Source organism: Coregonus clupeaformis, chromosome 6, assembly GCF_020615455.1.
Source record: "Coregonus clupeaformis isolate EN_2021a chromosome 6, ASM2061545v1, whole genome shotgun sequence".
Taxonomy (NCBI): Eukaryota; Metazoa; Chordata; class Actinopteri; order Salmoniformes; family Salmonidae; genus Coregonus; species Coregonus clupeaformis.
The window spans coordinates 23,796,156-23,814,578 of record NC_059197.1 but is presented as its reverse complement, the minus strand read 5'-3'; the positions used below and the strand labels follow the sequence as shown (position 1 = coordinate 23,814,578).

Genomic DNA, 18,423 nt, shown 5'->3' with positions numbered 1-18,423 from the left:
CTGTATTAAATGTTTGAAGATAGAATTGTATATATTTGGCCTGGCGAAGCGGTTTTATGCACCGATTGAATTGTAAGCTGATTAGTTATTTTTACTCTGCTGGTCTCGGGAAGAAATTACGAATCCTCACTGTCCCAGACCGAGTCAAGACCGAGTACAAATTTGTCCGACACCGAGAGAGTACTACAGCACTGTGAAATTGATAACACATACAAAGTGAGCCTTGAATTGACGTCTTTATTAACCAGGAAAGAAAAAAACAGCCCTCTTGCACTCCACAACCATACTGAGTACCAGTAACTTTTCCCTGTGAAATCTGTTTGTATCAAAGAGTATGAAAAACATTAAGCAAAAATGTCAATGTAATTGCAGTTCAAGACCCCTCAACACACACAACTAAATGATGTGACTGGCAAAAATCTCAGAAAAGGAATTTAATACTGAGCGTACATAACACAGAACACTAGAATGTCTTCCCAATATGAGAAATCACAGTATTTTGCAATAAGTACTTTTAGGTTTCCTGTACTTGGCAAATGGGTACCAATTTGTGACATGTGGCAAGACAATGCATTGTAATGTCATACAAAAGGGAAAATGAATGCTCAAATTTAAATAAGCAATGTTTTGCTACAGAGTGATCCTCAAACCTTTCAAAAGATCTCATTCTCAATCTCATATATTTACACCTCATTCCATGACTAGAATACACAACAAAAAATATTCAAAAATAAACAATGAAGACAAAACAGGAAGAATAGGAATTCAAATTTGTACATTTTGGCTCATATCAACAAGTCACCTCACAATACAGTAAAGGATAATTCATGTGGATTTACAAAGGAGTGTTGAAGTCAAAGGAGGGTGAAGTTGATTAGTTGTCTCAGTGAGTGTGCTTGGACTGAAACCACCATCCTGGAAATGTTTCTTGTCCTTACCTACCAAGACTGCATGTCTGAGACTACGGTAAACTTAGTTGACCCCTGAGTTCCTAATGCAAAACTAGTGTATGAAATACCTCCTTTACAGTGTGTTTCTTAGTGCAAGCCAGCAAAATATGCTTGATTAAACAGAGGTATATTAAGATAGCACCCAAGCTGACAATGCTCCCCCAAACAGTTATTTAGCTGGCCAAATCACAAAAGCATTATGGGAGGTGGTTTGCTCTATATACACTTGTGAAAACCAGCTGTTCAAATGCTTGTATTCATACATTTTATAAACTTTTTCCATAGAAAATATAAATATCCCTGAATGAAACAGATTCACAGCATTTCCTTTTGAAAGGGCTCCAGTGCTACTACCTTAATGTGGCGATCAAGTGTCTTCAAGGTCTCCAGTTCAAGGTCTCTCTCTCTCTGGCTAAGCCTGCTGCGCCAAGTACTTCATTCGCTGTCATGATACGTCACCGTCCGTTTACCACGGTTTCGGGTCTTGATACGCGTTCCACACGCTCCTCTCTGGGGTTCCCTGTACGACTGGTCACTGTCTGCCTCAGAGGCGTTCCTCCGGTGTTGTCGAGAGTGGTGGGCGGCACCCTTTTCACTGACCCATGACCTCTTGTGGCTTTTTCTCTTTGGACTGCTCTGGGACCCTGAGCTGGCAGAGGACTTCTCAGAGGCAGAGGACTCTTCCTCCTCCTCGCTTTCAGAAGCAGAACTGTGGGAACTGCTGCTGCAGCTTTCCTTTCGCTTGCGTTTCTGTCGCGCCAAATGTCTCTTCCACCTCGGACACTCAACCTCCTTCTCATCTTCTGACCCTTGGGAAGAGGCGTCTTCCTGACTATTACCGTCCTCGGGTTCAGACTTGGATCGAGATTCCTTCTTGGGATGCTTGGAGCTTGATCTTTTTGTCTCCCTCTCGTCCTGACCTTCACAGTAGCTCTTAGCCTTGGGCATGCACCGTTTCTTTTCATCAGGGTTGTCTGAGGAGTCTGAGGTGTAAATGCGTTTTCTCTTGGAAGAGGACTGTTGTTTTGTAGCAACTGGGGAGGCTTTTCTTCGGTTGCGTTGATATCCTTTATCTGAAACAGCATTGCTCTTCCCATTCTTACAACTGCCTTGCATCTCAGAGTTCAAGTCCTCCTCAGAGTCTTCATTGATGTATTTCTTTTTTGGTTGGGCTCGAAGGCAAGGCCGCCTGCTAGGGCTATGCTTCTCCTTCCCATCAGATTCTTCCTCTGAGGAAGCATGCAGTTTCCTCCTTGCTCTCCTGTTGGGTACAACTTCCTCCTCCTCGCTCTCTGAATCAGAGTCATTGCGACTCTGTCTTTTGGGTTTGTTGTTTTGCAACAGAGGTTTTTTATTGGATTCTCCCTCAGATTCATCATCTGAGTGGTTGCTGTCAGCTTCGTCTTCCTCCTCTTCCTCCTCCTCCTCCTCCTCTTCAGACTTCACTCTTTTCTTGCGAGAGCGTGATCTCTTTGGAGTGTCACTGAGTTCCTCTGATTCAGGGCCATCCTGTTTGTGGGTTAAGGCAGATGTCTGTTCTTTGCTTTTTGATGGTAATTTACTATTTTTCTCAGAGTCTTTAGGATGTTCTTTCTCCACCTTTCTCCCATTTTGGTGAGGGTGCTTTTGAGCATTGTGGTCTCGTGTTGTGTGTTGTCTCTTTCTGGAGCCAGACTTCTCTTCCGCCACATTACTGGTAATGCAAGTTCTACTTTTGCTCACTGCAGCAATTGACGTGCTTCTGGAAGACTTCTGACACACAATAGCTTCTTCCTCTTTTTCTTCCTCCTCTTCTTCACTGTCAGAGCTCTCCTCCTCCTCCTCCTCTTTCTCAGAGTTACTGTCAGCCTGTTGATGTTTTGTGCTGTGCCCATTTACATGAGACAAATCATCTGAAAGAGAGAGACAAACATTAACACTACAGCAACAAATGAATGAATTGAGTGAGTAGCCATGACTGAAAGCATTTACAGTATGCCTGTAGCTCTTACCCTTACCCACTGTCCCTGCAGCTTGTCTGGTTGTCCTGCGGCTGCTGGAGTTCTTCCGCTCTCCATTCTGATGGCAACGAGAGGATGACGCTTCACTCTCAATACTGTCCTCATTGTTCTCCCAATCACCCGATGAATCCTTGCCTTTTTTAGAACCTAGGTGAGAGAAAGCGTATGTTACCTAACAGTGTTGAAATTTGTTCTCAAAGAATGCCCCCTTTTGTGGCTCTGGTACAATAGATCCTTGAACAATAATAGTTGATCCAAACCAGTCTAAGCTGACATTGGGTGCTCACTCTGTGCTGATGACTGATCCTCTGATTCAGAGCTGCTCTGGATCACGGCAGTGCGTTTGCTGGCTCGGGTCGCATGGCGGCTGCTTTTCCTCCTATGCTTGTCCTCATCCTCAGAGGCTGAACCATAGTCTTCCTCAGAGGCTTCCAGAAGCTTCATCTTGTTGACAGCTGCCCTGGCAGTCTTCCTTTTCAGTGTCCTGCGGCCCACATTCTCCTCCTCATCCCTGTAAGTGTCTGTACCCTGGGATGGTGATCTCTCAGAGTCGCTGCCTCGCTGCCTCTCTCGCCCAAATGTTCTGCTGTGACCGTTCATCAGGGCACCCCTCTCTGGACACACACAGAGCAGCAACAACACTTTAACGGCTAATAATCATAATAACTAAAAAAAGATCTGCTCTGTACAGACAGTTCAGACCTTTGACCATAAGGGCAGTTATCTGCCCCTTTTCTTCTATGGTGTTTACCTGGCCGTTTAGTATGCTTCCTATAGGCAGCAGCATTGTTCCTGGTTAGCCTGGTGCTGGACCTGCTGGGGAATCGGCGAGACATAGTGTTGGACGACTTCTCACCGTCCTCACTCTCCTCCCCCTCATTGGAGGACTCCTCCTCACTCTTGCTCTCAGCAACTGAAATAAAGGGGGATCACAAACAGGGATTTTATTAGAGGGACAGCTATTAAGGGATGTCTCGCTAGCTGCCTTCTGCCGAAATGATGTGAAATCCTCACTTTTTTTCTTCTTTGCCCCATTGTTCCTGGTGACTCTTCTGGTTCCCCTGGTCTCTCTGCTGTGATGGTGCCGTGAGGACCCCAGTCGTTTCTCCTCTTCAGAGTCACTCATATATAACTCACTGTCAATCTCAGAGTCTGACCCTGAGGAGGCTTCAGAAGAGCTGTGGCCTGAGCTGTCACTGCTGTGGCTCCTCCTCCTGGTTCTCTCAGGAGCAGACACTTTGGCTGAGGTAGATTTGGTCGTCGACGCCGCTTCTTTTTCCTGAGTTTTTAGAGCAGTCCTCTTTTGACTGAAGGGAAAGAACAATATCATTAGAAGTGCTGTATGTCCTGTGGACCACACAAGTACATTTCCCTAAGCCCAATGAGGTCTGTTGGCAGTAGAAGTGAGGCCTACCTAGTGGTGTCAGTGCTGGGTGCAGCAGACTCGTGGTGCTGAAGCTTCTTCCGGAACCTCTGGCTGCGGCGGAGCTTCTCGCTGCTCTTGATGGCAGTTTTGTATTGCGATATGATTGTTCTGATTCGCTCTTCGAAGAATGCAGAGAGCCGCAAAGTCATACTGTAGATCTGAGGACAGAGGAGATAGAAATCTGTAGAGCACAGCAACTTGGCATCAGGTCCTAGTCACTAGATTGATGACAAACCAGAACCTGACCAATGTCAAATTGTAAATGAAAAATCAACTTAATATAAGATTGCTGAATTCTAGTTTTTGATTAAGGTATAAGGATTTCTTACACTGGAATCGCTTGTATGGTTTGGAAATGCAAGAGCTGAAATACCTTTGAGCGTTTGTTTGGCGTGAAGGCTTTAGCGTTGGCAAATATCAGACGTGCGTCTTTGCAGAGCTCCATGGGGTTTTCATAGCGGTCCTCCTCAAGGGTCCCCTTCACCATCCCAAAGTCAATGGGAGTGTCAATGATGCTAAGGTAGTCCTGCAAACAGACATGAGTCACATTCGATCAACAGTTCTGTCAAAGCCAGAGTCATTATTACAGTAGAACTCTGTGTTCTCTTACTGGGTAGGAGGTAGGATCCACAGGCTTTCTGAAGGGCTCGGAGTCCTCACACTCAAAGACATAGTTCATCAGGCGCTTGCACTGCCCCTTCCAGGAGTCCCGGTCAGATACCGTCTCCACAGAGCGCTGGGATAAAGGAAGACACATAAGACATAAGATAACATCCCAGCCACTTCCCTCAATTTTCATTGCTGATTTTACATGACCTTTCATTACTTACCTGGCGCAGTCTGTGTCCAGAAGAGGGGCCTGGTGCCTCTTCCAGTTCCTGGGAAAGACATTTAAATCAACATCAGTTCATCCCAAATGTTACACAGCAAGGTTTGAATGATTTGATGATCAAACCTGATTTACCTCATCTGTATAGTCCATGTCTTCAATAGCATTGTAGATCTCCATGATATCTGTACAGCTAGGTCGACTGAGGAAATAAAAAGGCAACATAAGTTGTTAAATACAGATACATTTACCTGTATAAGTTTGAGCTCAATAACACTTGGACAACTCACTTGATAAATTTTAGCAGGACATCTGTTATAAGTTTTGCTGAATGGGCTATCTTGCTCCTTGGCTCATTGAAAGTCCGGGCATTGTGCACAATGTATCTGGCATCCCAAACTAAAGCGGACAGTCGCCTGTAGAACCTATTCATCAGTCTCAGTCTGATTGTGCCCAGGTCTGTGGGGAAGGCTATCACCGTGCAGTAGGTTGGGTATTGAACTATGTCCACAGGGCCAGAGAATGGGGCTACAATATCTGTCAATGAGAAAAAAAACAGAAGTACTGTGAATGAAACATTCTAAACCTCACTAGCCCATCTAGGAATGGTATACAATGCGAGGTCTGCTGAGGAGGAAGTAGTACCAAAGTACAGTGGTGAGGTGAGTGTGCTTACCGACAGTGATGAGTTGGTCAATGCCTGCTATGATGCGTTCACACTCGTCGTCTCTGCTCCTCTCACCCCACTCTCCTGTCTGGGGTTTATACATGACCTCTCTCATCTCCTCTGCCGTCACTGGAACCCCTCCACCTACAGACTCAGGTTGCTGGGCTGAAGAGCACACACAAACACACACTATTGTTACCATACAGTCCATTACCAAATACTGTACTAAGTCCTAGAATGTCCCATTTACAACAACAGAGTCTGTTAAATTACCATCCTCTGGAATAGCTTCCACATCCCATGGACTTAGCTTCTCCGTTTCGCCATTGTCCCATCTGACAACAAAACCAAGCAGGTTAGAAGCATGCAATCAACCGCTGGTTTCACTGGTTTCCAACATTGCAGACCCAATCATACTAGCACTTTAACACATTCTCACCTGACTTTGAAGCATTGGAAATGACTGTCAGGATATTCAAGCTGATATGGCTCCTGACAGACAATGATCCCAAACCACCAGGCATCATCTATTACTGACCGGAATCTGTCATCTGCAGTGAGGAATATTACCATTTTAGGTGGAGGAAATGTGTTACTGGACCTTGAGTAGTGTGAGGAACCCCTGAAGAGAGATGCATTGTTAACTTACTTGGCTGCCAGACTCTACTGCTTGCTTCATCATAACTCTGCCGAAGCACGAGGAAGTCAATCACATCCGGCATGTCATGGTACCTGAGGGGAGGCGTACAGAAGTCCAAAGTTACCAAATGTCTCTGGTAATATCTGTGTACATGTATCTTCAATGTTATAGACACTTTGAAGCGGTTGCATCACTTACTTTACATAAAATGATTTGTCTGTGATTTTGCCCGTGCCGTGGTCAATGAGCGTCAGTTTCAGGCGGCACAGTGTCGGAGGGCACACTTCATACTTGATCCCAGTTATTTTAACAAATTCTTGGTCCTGTAGAGAGAAGGAGAGCTTAAAGTTACTCTTCAACAATGTCCTTTTAGACACAGGTCATCTTAACACACTAACCCATTTTCTACTGCATCAGTGGAAGACAGATTCATCAATTTCCTAGTTTGGAGTGGACATGATGTTCTTACCCTCAGCTCCATCTTCCTCCAGGGCTGTTTCTCCATGTTAATGGGGTACAAGTTGTTCCTGTTCACCGCCTCCACATACGCCTCGTGACCCTGGCGGAAATAGATGACCTGAGGGAGAGAGAGGGTAACAGTAATTAGACCAGAGGCTGGTGGGAGGAGCTATAAGAGGACGGGCTCATTGAAATTGCTGGAATGGAATAAATGGAACAGAGTCAAACGTGGTTTCCATATGTTTGATAATGTTCCATTTATTCCATTCCAGCCATTACTATAGCTCCTCCCACCAGCCTCCTCTGATTTAGACCCCAGAGATGCACACAACACAGTAGGGGAGACATATGGTCCAGACAGAGCCACGTACCTCATCACCCATCTGGGGAACGAAGGGAGACTTCCTGGGAATGACATCAGTAATCCACGTTGACGGTCTGAACTCGTTGGAGACTTCTCTGTTGATCGACGGCCTGGCTTTAGGCCGCTGTGATACAAATGAACAATTACGTAAGATTTATTTAATATTCAATAGGGAAGTGAAACTACATTTTGTCATACCATAGCAGGATGCAAGCATTGACAAACAAAATATGCAGGTTAGTACAGCGGATAACCTTGGTTGTCTTGCTTTTGGGCTTCTTGGATTTCTGCTTGCTAGTCTGAGGTCGTTCTTCATCCTCACTTTGCTGCTGCTTCTCCTCTTCCTCCTCCTCCGAGCTGCTAAGCTGGCGGCGAACTCGTTTCCGTGATGACACGGGAGTGGAGGGCTGCAGGTTAATCCCAGCGTCCGCTGTCCAGTCAGAGTACTCACTGGACGAGTGGCTGTCATGGGCAACGTAAGTTATGTTAGCATTAAACCAAGGGAAACAACAATATGACATACGTCATGTAGAGTGGGGAAAAAAAGTATTTAGTCAGCCACCAATTGTGCAAGTTCTCCCACTTAAAAAGATGAGAGAGGCCTGGAATTTTCATCATAGGTACATGTCAACTATGACAGACAAAATGAGAAAATAAATTCCAGAAAATCACATTGTAGGATTTTTATGAATTTATTTGCAAATTATGGTGGAAAATAAGTATTTGGTCAATAACAAAAGTTTCTCAATACTTTGTTATATACCCCTTGTTGGCAATGACACAGGTCAAACGTTTTCTGTAAGTCTTCACAAGGTTTTCACACACTGTTGCTGGTATTTTGGCCCATTCCTCCATGCAGATCTCCTCTAGAGCAGTGATGTTTTGGGGCTGTCGCTGGGCAACACAGACTTTCAACTCCCTCCAAAGATTTTCTATGGGGTTGAGATCTGGAGACTGGCTAGGCCACTCCAGGACCTTGAAATGCTTCTTACGAAGCCACTCCTTCGTTGCCCGGGAGGTGTGTTTGGGATCATTGTCATGCTAAAAGACCCAGCCACGTTTCATCTTCAATGCCCTTGCTGATGGAAGGAGGTTTTCACTCAAAATCTCACGATACATGGCCCCATTCATTCTTTCCTTTACACGGATCAGTCGTCCTGGTCCCTTTGCAGAAAAACAGCCCCAAAGCATGAAGTTTCCACCCCCATGCATTACAGTAGGTATGGTGTTCTTTGGATGCAACTCAGCATTCTTTGTCCTCCAAACACGATGAGTTGAGTTTTTACCAAAAAGTAATATTTTGGTTTCATCTGACCATATGACATACTCCCAATCCTCTTCTGGATCATCCAAATGCACTCTAGCAAACTTCAGACGGGCCTGGACATGTACTGGCTTAAGCAGGGGGACACATCTGGCAATGCAGGATTTGAGTCCCTGGCGGAGTAGTGTGTTACTGATGGTAGGCTTTGTTACTTTGGTCCCAGCTCTCTGCAGGTCATTCACTAGGTCCCCCCGTGTGGTTCTGGGATTTTTGCTCACCGTTCTTGTGATCATTTTGACCCCACGGGGTGAGATCTTGCGTGGAGCCCCAGATCGAGGGAGATTATCAGTGGTCTTGTATGTCTTCCATTTCCTAATAATTGCTCCCACAGTTGATTTCTTCAAACCAAGCTGCTTACCTATTGCAGATTCAGTCTTCCCAGCCTGGTGCAGGTCTACAATTTTGTTTCTGGTGTCCTTTGACAGCTCTTTGGTCTTGACCATAGTGGAGTTTGGAGTGTGACTGTTTGAGGTTGTGGACAGGTGTCTTTTATACTGATAACAAGTTCAAACAGGTGCCATTAATACAGGTAACGAGTGGAGGACAGAGGAGCCTCTTAAAGAAGAAGTTGCAGGTCTGTGAGAGCCAGAAATCTTGCTTGTTTGTAGGTGACCAAATACTTATTTTCCACCATAATTTGCAAATAAATTCATTAAAAATCCTACAATGTGATTTTCTGGATTTTTTTTTCTCAATTTGTCTGTCATAGTTGACGTGTACATATGATGAAAATTACAGGCCTCTCTCATCTTTTTAAGTGGGAGAACTTGCACAATTGGTGGCTGACTAAATACTTTTTTCCCCCACTGTACCTCTTGTAGGGAATCAAGAGAAGCAAAGAGCTCATCTGTACCTTGAACTGTCACTTTTCCATTCCTCTTCCTCATTGGATGAATCCAGTTCACTGCCCTCCATCTCATGGTCCTAGAGGAGGGGAAGGAGATCGCAAGATTTACCACTTTCACCAATATACCAAATAGCTTGTTATTCTCTAACGGACATGTCAAAAGCATATTTCTTATCACATAGAATGTACCTCTGATGTTGCGGTCTCCTCTCCCTCCTCACAGGAGAACTCGATTAATTCCTCCACAATGCCATCTCTGCTCTGCTGGAATACTTTTTGCTTTATGCGGGACTGTGCTCGTTTAATGCAAGGCAGTTCATCTTCAGAATCATCCTGAGGCAGAAGCAAAGCAGAAATGCAGGTATGAGGTCAGTATCATTTAAAAATTCCTGTGGTCAGTCATGATTTTTAAATGAAAAAAATTGGTCTACTTACTCTACAACTGCTATATGTTACACGTCGTTTCTTTGCATTGTATAAGGCAATCTCCTCCTCTCCTTTTGTAATTCGGAAGTCATCCTGGCAACTATAAGATAATTTACACTTTTCATTTCAACTTGCATTTCAGAAATAATGTTCTAGAGATTAACCATTTAGGAGTAGGCTTGTTTATATACTGTGCCTTCAGAAAGTATTCAGACCCCTCGACTTTTTTCCACATTTTGTTACGTTACAGCCTTATTCTAAAATGGATTAAATGAAACAATTTCCTCACCAATCTACACACAATACCCCATAAGGCCTCCTGTAGCTCAGTTGGTAGAGCATGGCGCTTGCAATGCCAGGGTTGTGGGTTCGATTCCCACGGCGGGCCAGTGTGAAAAATGTATGCACTCACTAACTGTAAGTCGCTCTGGATAAGAGCGTCTGCTAAATTACTAAAATGTAAATAATGACAAAGCGAAAACAGGTTTGTAGAAATGTTAGCCCTTTTTTTTTTTTTTTTACAAAATACAGAAATACCTTATTTACATAAGTATTCAGACCCTTTGCTTTGAGACTCAAAATTGAGCTCAGGTGCATCCTGTTTCCATTGATCATCCTTGAGATGTTTCTACAACTTGATGGGAGTCCACCTGTGGTAAATTCAATTGATTGGACATGATTTGGAAAGGCACACACCTGTCTATATCAGGTCCCACAGTTGACAGTGCACGTCAGAGCAAAAACCAAGCCATGAGGTCAAATGAATTGTCCGTAGAGCTCAGAGGATTAAGCAATCGGGGGAGAAGGGCCTTGGTCAGGGAGGTGACCAAGAACCCGATGGTCACTCTGACAGAGCTCTAGAGTTCCTCTGTGGAGATGGGAGAACCTTCCAGAAGGACAACCATCTCTGCAGCACTCCACCAATCAGGCCTTTATGGTAGAGTGGCCAGACGGAAGCCACTCCTCAGTAAAAGGCAGGACAGCCAGCTTGGAGTTTGCCAAAAGGCACCTAAAGACTCTCAGACCATGAGAAACAAGATTATCTGGTCTGATGAAACCAAGATTGAACTCTTTGGCCTCAATGCAAAGCGTCACATCTGGAGGAAACCTGGCACCATCCCTATGGTGAAGCATGGTGGTGGCAGCAGCATCATCATGCTGTGGGGATGTTCTTCAGCGGCAGGGACTGGGAGACTATTGAGGGAAAGATGAACGGAGCAAAGTAAAGAGAGATCCTTGATGAAAACCTGCTCCAGAGCGCTCAGGACCACAGACTGGGGCGAAGGTTCACCTTCCAACAGGACAATGACCCTAAGCACACAGCCAAGACAACGCAGGAGTGGCTTCGGGACAAGTCTCTGAATGTCCTTGAGTGGCCCAGCCAGAGCCCGGACTTTAACCCTATCAAACATCTTTGGAGAGACCTGAAAATAGCTGTGCAGCAACGCTCCCCATCCAACCGGACAGAGCTTGAGAGGATCTGCAGAGAAGAATGGGAGAAACTCCAAAAATACAGGTGTGCCAAGCTTGTAGCGTCATACCCAAGAAGACGCAAGGCTGTAATCACTGCCAAAGGTGCTTCAACAAAGTACTGAGTAAAGGGTCTCAATACTTATGTAAATGTCATATTTCTGTTTTTGCTTTGTCATTATGGGGTATTGTGTGTAAATTGATGAGGGAAAAAAACAATTTCATCAATTTTAGAATAAGGCTGTAACCTAACAAAATGTGGAAAAAGTCAAGGCACAGAACATGACATACTTTGTCTTATATAACCAACTATACAGACGATCTCCCCTTGTTGTTTGAGGAATAGAGGGATGGCTGTCTCACCTGTAACCGCTGGATGAGAGCTCAGGTACCACCACTCTGCGTCTCCAGGCCTGCAGGTCCCTCTCTGTGGCCATCTGGCTGCGAGGGGCGTTCTGGTGCATCTGTCTCACCCCCTCCACCTGCCCACTGCGCCGCAGACCCACGTTAGGGGACGACTGCACCTCAGCTGCACTTCGCTCATTCACTGACGCTGGGTACAGAGCGGGAGAGGAGGGAACACAACATGACTGCTTGTCCAGGACCCAATCATTCAACCATAATGGATGAGAAAGTATTTTCCATTTCCAATGGAGTCCTTGACCATTAACATATAGGAATACAAAGTATTTGAGGATGCCCAAGAGCAATGGTAGCTTGTGGAAAGGAAAAGAGCTAGGAACATGTTGTTATCTTGCATGCTACCACACAATACTGCTAGTAGAACTGACAGTGTGGGTGTGTTGTGGTACTTCTGCGTGGGGTGCTGGGGGCTGAGAACGCTGGGGCCTGTGCTGGGGCCAATGTCCCTTGTCTGCTCTGCCTGTCCTGCTGCTCCTGCAGCTGCCTGATGGTGTCGTCCAGAATGCTGCGTCTGGCCGTGGCCGCCTCGTGGTCCGTGGTCAGCTGACTGATCACCTGCTCCATAACCTCGCCATCACCTGAGGGGGACGACATGGACACAGTGTGAGGTAGTGGCAAGGGTCTTAAGTAACCCACCCACCCACTCACAAATTCTCAGAGAAACAGATGGTAGTTGCAATGGACAAACAAAACCCACCCATCCACACAAACACACGTGCCCAACTGCTCTTTTAGTGTGGAGTTGTACTGGTCCAATAAACACCAGGATCATACCGCCTTACAACTGCCTCAAAGGCTAGTTCACATACTTGTGGCGACATATCCCAGCTGAGGCACCAGGTGTTCGTCTGCAATGTTCTCCCTCCCGGGGACCAGCCGCTGGTATCTGGGGGGGTGGGGGTTCCCATCCACATCCACCAGGAAGGGAGGGGGCATGAGGTGGGGTGCCTGCTGGGTCTGCTCATCCAACACAAAGCCGTTGGCGTCCCGAATCAGTGGCCGATAGTCAGTGTGGAAAAACACCTGATCTGGAAGCTGGACAAAGACAGACAATCTCACTGGGATGTCATCTCAAACCATTGAATAGAGGACTCTTTCCTATGTATAGACGTAGTAGGAGCTCCATCCTTACCTTCTCGTATGGCTTGGAGCTCCCAAAGCCGAATATGACCAGATGGCCGTGGGAGTCTGTGCAGGCAAAGCGCTGGCCGTCGGGAGTGAACTTGCAGTCAAAGACAGCACCATGACCCTGGCCCTCAATCTGTAGGGGAGACGGATCAACCAAGATAGAGTCAGTCATAGTTGGAGAGAATGGATGTTACTGTTAGGTCTTCTGTGGTGCGTGGCTCCTCCTCACCATGTTGAAGTAGTGCTGTGTCTTTGTGCCCCGGACGAGGTCCCAGATGAAGACGTTTCCGTCGTGGCCAGCAGAAAGCATGATCCTGGGGTCTGAGGGGTGGGGCTCCAGGACAAACACCTCAGCCTCGTGGCCCTGCAGAGAACATCACACAGCTGTCAGGTCAACTCACTGTCTGAAGGTATTCTGCTGTTTTACCAAGTCACTTGCCAAAACAATTTCAGGAAACGCTCCTGAAAAGCATGCTTACAGTGACAAGCAGTGGCAAGGGGAAAAACAGTAGAACAACTATAATGTCCTCCTGACCAAGGAATCTAGGACTATCCCTCAACAATTATTTATATAGAAATTGATCTACACTACTAGTAGTCACAGATACAAAATGTCCTCAGCTATCTTTGTGAGAACGCACTGTTCATGAAAATAGAATGTAAGATAATGCGGTTGCTCCTACTTTAAGGATATGTAGCAGCTGGCCCGTGTAGGAGTTCCACACTTTGAGGATATGGTTGTTGACTGCTGTGATTACTGAGTTGTCATGGCGATCCCACGCTACCATGGTGACCTTGGGCTTGAAAAAGCTTTCCTCATCGGTCGCGTGTTCCGAGCTGAAGAGAAAGTTGATATGAAAGGAGGAAAACAGATACAAGTATGTGTAGGTGCCGTCAAGCTGTTCATTCCTTACCCTGGTAGAGTGGCGTTCATGTTGAGAAGAAGGCTCCTCCACTGCTGACGCTGAGTCAGCCTCCAGATGCGTGCTGTGCCATCTCGACTGCCACTCACAAACCTACGAGACGAGGCAAACCAAGACAATGAACTCTAGACAATCCTCATGAATCCTTAAAGAAAAACTGTTGGGTTAAGGTGACATTGATCATACCTTTCTCCTGAGTGGCAAAATTGGATGCTGTCGACCTTGTCCTAAAAATGAGAACATATATTGACAACAATGATTAGAATATTACATCAACGTTGTTTGTATTTGTTGTAAATTATAGCTTGAATAGATTTAATGATTATTTGTTTTAGGAACTCATTCTTTCCTTGTGTTCAGCTGTTCGCTGCTATGTGATGGGTTATCTGCTTTTCAAGGGATCTTACCGTGTGTTCATGAAGCTCTGATATTTTTTCAGGGTTCCCACCTCCCAGGTAATATATCCTGATGACATCGTCAGTACTTCCCGTCGCTAAGAACATGCCACCTAAAATGTTTAATAAAACAAAAAAACTATCAATTTATCTCAATTTGGTTCAGAGCCTCTGTATACCCATGTTAAAATAACTTGTACTTGTAACAGTGGGTGAGGTAAAAAGTTGGATCAATACTTCTGTTGAAAATTGTATCAGCTATGGTTAGTGTAATAGGTACTGTATGATCAATTTGTAGAAATGTATTTAAAGATCCAAAGTATTCTTTTACACAAAACTGCTATCTTGACATCGTTACCTGGACTGAATGATGAGCACACCATCTGAACTCCCGGCCTGGGTCGTTCTGTAAACTTCTGCGGGCGATCACTTTCCAAACAAGAGTGTAAATGTTTCAGACTTATTATGTAATTTTCAGGATGCAATTATCATCTTGATCAAATTACCAGTAGTTGAAACTCACCTGAAATTGATGTTATTGACATCCCACTGCCAAAAGCAGATTGTTGCATCAGTTCCAGTGGACACCAGGTATCTCTTTGAGCCCTTGGCAAATGGTGAGAACTGAGGACAGATGTAATTCACAAAGTTAAATGCTGTTCCAGACACACAGACTTATGCACCCACATCTATACTGAGGGATGTCTACAGTACAGAGAGCAATCACACTAGTAGTCCAATGTGAGTTTCTGAAGCGATCAGGTTTAGTATGTACATCATGAGATAAAAAGTGCTGAATGCAGTTATCACATTACACTTTTGCATGGTGTCCTACATTTGCAAAACTGTGGACAGCATTAGCTTACATACTATTTGCCCGGCTAACATGTCAGATAGAAACATAAGGGTGTTGGAGGAATATGGAAGCTCCTACCTGTAGGGAGGTAATGGATCCACTGTGCCCCTGTAAGACAGCCATAGGGGCACAGGTACGAAGGCACCACACTCGGATGGTTTTGTCACAGCTGCCAGCCGCCATCAAGGTATTCTCAAAGCTGACAGCCAGGTCTGAGATCTCAGCAGAATGTCCTCGCAGGGTGGAGTGAAGCCTCCCGTCAAACGAAGACCATATCTTCACCAAGCAGTCGTCCGAGCCCTTGAAATTGGGTTTGATAAGGTAGATAAAGTGATGAGCCTCGGGTATACCACCTAACATGATTTCCCCCAAGAACATGATCTTTATCATGACAAAACTCACTGTGAAAATCCTGAGACCGGTTCGATCAAAAGCGATGCAGTAGACTGCAGACAGATGACCCAGAATCCTCCTGTGCATCCGCATGTGCTGATAGTTGCTTACAGGGTTCACAGTGCTGAACTGTTGAGTACCTGTTAGCTCCCTTCCTCTGTACACCTCCACTGTGAAGGACAAAACACTATGATTTAGAGTCCAAACATGTTAACAGAAAATAACACAGAATGTGTTGAGTTATACGCACACATTGAATTTACAGTACCGGCATAAATAGAAAATAATAATGTGTGAACATGTCAATCCTGTGTCAGGGAATACCTAGATTTGGAGGATCCTTGCAGGTCAAAGGCATCTCTGGTGGTCTCCCTCTGTGCAGGGCAGCAAATGATGAGCCTTTCCTCCGAACATTGCCGTAATCTGGAAGAGGTGGAAAGAAGTAAGTAATTTAATCATTTCATTTTACAATTCGATTTCAGAACGAATAGTTGCTGATGTATACATTTAGAAGTCACGCTCAGACAATATACATGTAAAGTTCTGTACCCTTTGATGTTCTGAGTAAGGACTGCCTCCCGGTTCCCAGTAGGGAATGTACACCTGGAACACATGATGGCACCTCTTTGTCCAGAATCGGCCCAATCTGCTTACAGATCTGCAGCAAATGGTCAGGTGAAATGTGTCTGTTGGCTGCAACCTATGGGATCAAACATAAGTGTTGATGATGAGCAGTATGACTCATCCAACTTTCATTGTTAAACCATTATGCATGCTTTGTTCTTTCTTCAATCAAGCTATCCCAACATTTGTACATTTATAGGTTGGGTAGCTATTAAGAGCATTGGGCCAGTAATCGAAATGTCGCTGGTTAGAATCCCCGAGCCGACTAGGTTAAAAAAATCTGTCGATGTGCCCTTGAGCAAACCCTAATTGCTCCTGTAAGTCATTCTGGAGCATCTACTAAATTACTAAAATTTAAAAAATAATAATAATGATGACAGCAGGAATCATGAAACTACAGTACTGCAACCACATTGTCTATTTATTATTGAGATCATCATAGTCTTTCTGTCTAATATTTCTGTACACTGTCAGCCAGTGGCACATGGCACGGTAAGATAATATAAATTCTTTCTTTTTCTAGGCGCAAATAAATATCACTGACATAACTTGGGTTCTTCATGTACATCTGATCTCATTCCACCAGTGTGCTATATTATTTGTGTGCAGAACGCTTTATGTAAAACACATTCTTCAACCGACGAATCACAACACAGGTCACAAGGAAAATAACGCAACGACAGCCTTTCTAGGACGTGGATTGGTCAACAGTGGTGTCCTGACGTAGCCAGAACCCCGAGAGTCCCCACCCTATCTGCAGTACAACAGACACATTTATAAATGCTCTATCAAATGTGTTTCTATACTACAGTGTCAAGCTTTCGAGACATACAAAAATAAGCCATCCTACATACCGGTAAAAGTTAAAATCAGGTTATTATGTAACAAGAATGTAACAACGATTACATCTGAATAGAACAAAGAGTAAATGGCCCAAGCATGGACACACATCGTGGCTGTCATTCAACAATAACAGATATTAGACAATTAATTTACATCTATAGATTATAGACTTACCAAATGTTCGTAAGATCTTGGATGTTCATTTCCTTGCCAGTCTAATCTGCAAGGCAATAGCTATCAAAAAAGGAGCGTGTTAGTGTAAATCACAACACTCAATATGCTAGAAATACTGCCAGAAATTAAGTTAGTAAAAACGTGTGATGTCAAACAAGTGAGGCGGTCAGAGAAGCCTTAAAACTCGTGAGTGAGACAAGTTCTACGTTCCAGTCCAATCGGGATAGCTAGCTACATACACCGACGGCAGAACGCCGCTGCTGCCGGAATACACACCTGATATTCTTCTAGTTCGCTCGCTAGAACCTGCAATAGATGCAAAAATAGGTTTTTCGAATGTGTTGCTTTCATGAACTATTCGCCAACAATTTTGAATAGTAAGAAATTATGTCAATAAGGCACGCCAGTTTACCTCAGCCGCTCTCTGACATGGACCCGTTGTTAGAAAACGTGAAATTAGGTAATATAGCTCTGTAAGTGAATAGAAGAAAATAGTAAACACAATTGGATATCAATTAAATCAAGCTTTATTTCTAATTTAAGCAATGAATTAGGAAACTAAATTCGCCTTACCTGATTCAAGGAGCGAAATATTCCGACTTTTGGCCATTGAATCGGCCGTGATTTTGTGGGTGTACAATTTTAAACTAACTTTATGACTAGTGAGAGTATGATATATTTATTTAATTTCGGTTACACTGCTCTGACCCCCTCCACAGTTGCTCCCGCTTTCTAATCAGCCTGCTTTCAGTCGCCATTGGAAGGATGAGGCCTCAGCAATACGAGTTACTTCCGCCACAGCAGAGGAAATAGGGGGTGGGGAACAACTCTTTATTTTTTGTTCGACTACAACAAAGACAAAGCGTAGCTCGCCCGCTAAATGCACTGATATTCTCTTTGAATGTATTAGAGACCTTTGTATCAATGTAATGAAAGAAAGCAATTTATGCGAAATTATAGTTTAATGACCGCATTGTTGTTGTCTTCGGCAAGGTCGAGTGTCTTGTTGATGACGTCACATGTGATGGCGATACATTTTTTGTCAATCTGTCACATTTTATTTTACTCGGTGCAATTTGTCTTTGATGCATTTACTTAGCTACACTATTTAGGCTTTATTTAAATAACTCAACTGAATAAAGAAAAATATCCCTATGTGGTGTATAGACAAATAGGCTATGCTGATGAGAACAATGCATTATTAGCCTGTGCAGTGCACGATAGGCTTCAATTGCATTGACAAGTTGGCGAAATATTAGTGC

The 18,423-nt window shown here is 44.4% G+C and overlaps 1 protein-coding gene across 3 annotated transcripts; it reads right to left on the bottom strand.

The window, feature by feature from the left end:
• Positions 1-217: 217 nt before the first annotated feature.
• brwd1 (bromodomain and WD repeat domain containing 1) lies at positions 218-17,947 on the bottom strand. 3 transcript variants are annotated; one of them, XM_041878559.2, is made up of 41 exons: positions 17,735-17,947; positions 17,574-17,632; positions 17,438-17,467; positions 17,162-17,221; positions 16,070-16,220; positions 15,845-15,943; positions 15,530-15,690; positions 15,206-15,427; positions 14,795-14,895; positions 14,630-14,700; positions 14,284-14,384; positions 14,063-14,103; positions 13,868-13,969; positions 13,637-13,790; positions 13,183-13,317; positions 12,958-13,086; positions 12,635-12,860; positions 12,194-12,403; positions 11,766-11,955; positions 9,942-10,032; positions 9,696-9,839; positions 9,513-9,583; positions 7,590-7,797; positions 7,343-7,459; positions 6,982-7,089; positions 6,711-6,835; positions 6,522-6,604; positions 6,312-6,423; positions 6,146-6,207; positions 5,882-6,037; positions 5,496-5,742; positions 5,341-5,407; positions 5,207-5,254; positions 4,987-5,112; positions 4,750-4,902; positions 4,365-4,534; positions 3,965-4,257; positions 3,702-3,863; positions 3,238-3,564; positions 2,942-3,097; positions 218-2,842 (listed from the first exon to the last, which is right to left on the bottom strand). In XM_041878559.2, exons 1-41 carry the CDS (start codon positions 17,769-17,771, stop codon positions 1,386-1,388), a joined length of 6,762 nt encoding a protein of 2,253 aa, XP_041734493.2. In that variant the 5' UTR covers positions 17,772-17,947; the 3' UTR covers positions 218-1,385. The 3 variants fall into 3 exon arrangements, with proteins under 3 accessions (XP_041734493.2, XP_041734494.2, XP_041734495.2); XM_041878560.2 differs by having other exon boundaries at positions 2,948-3,097; XM_041878561.2 differs by having other exon boundaries at positions 12,215-12,403.
• Between the last annotated feature and the right edge of the window lie 476 nt (positions 17,948-18,423).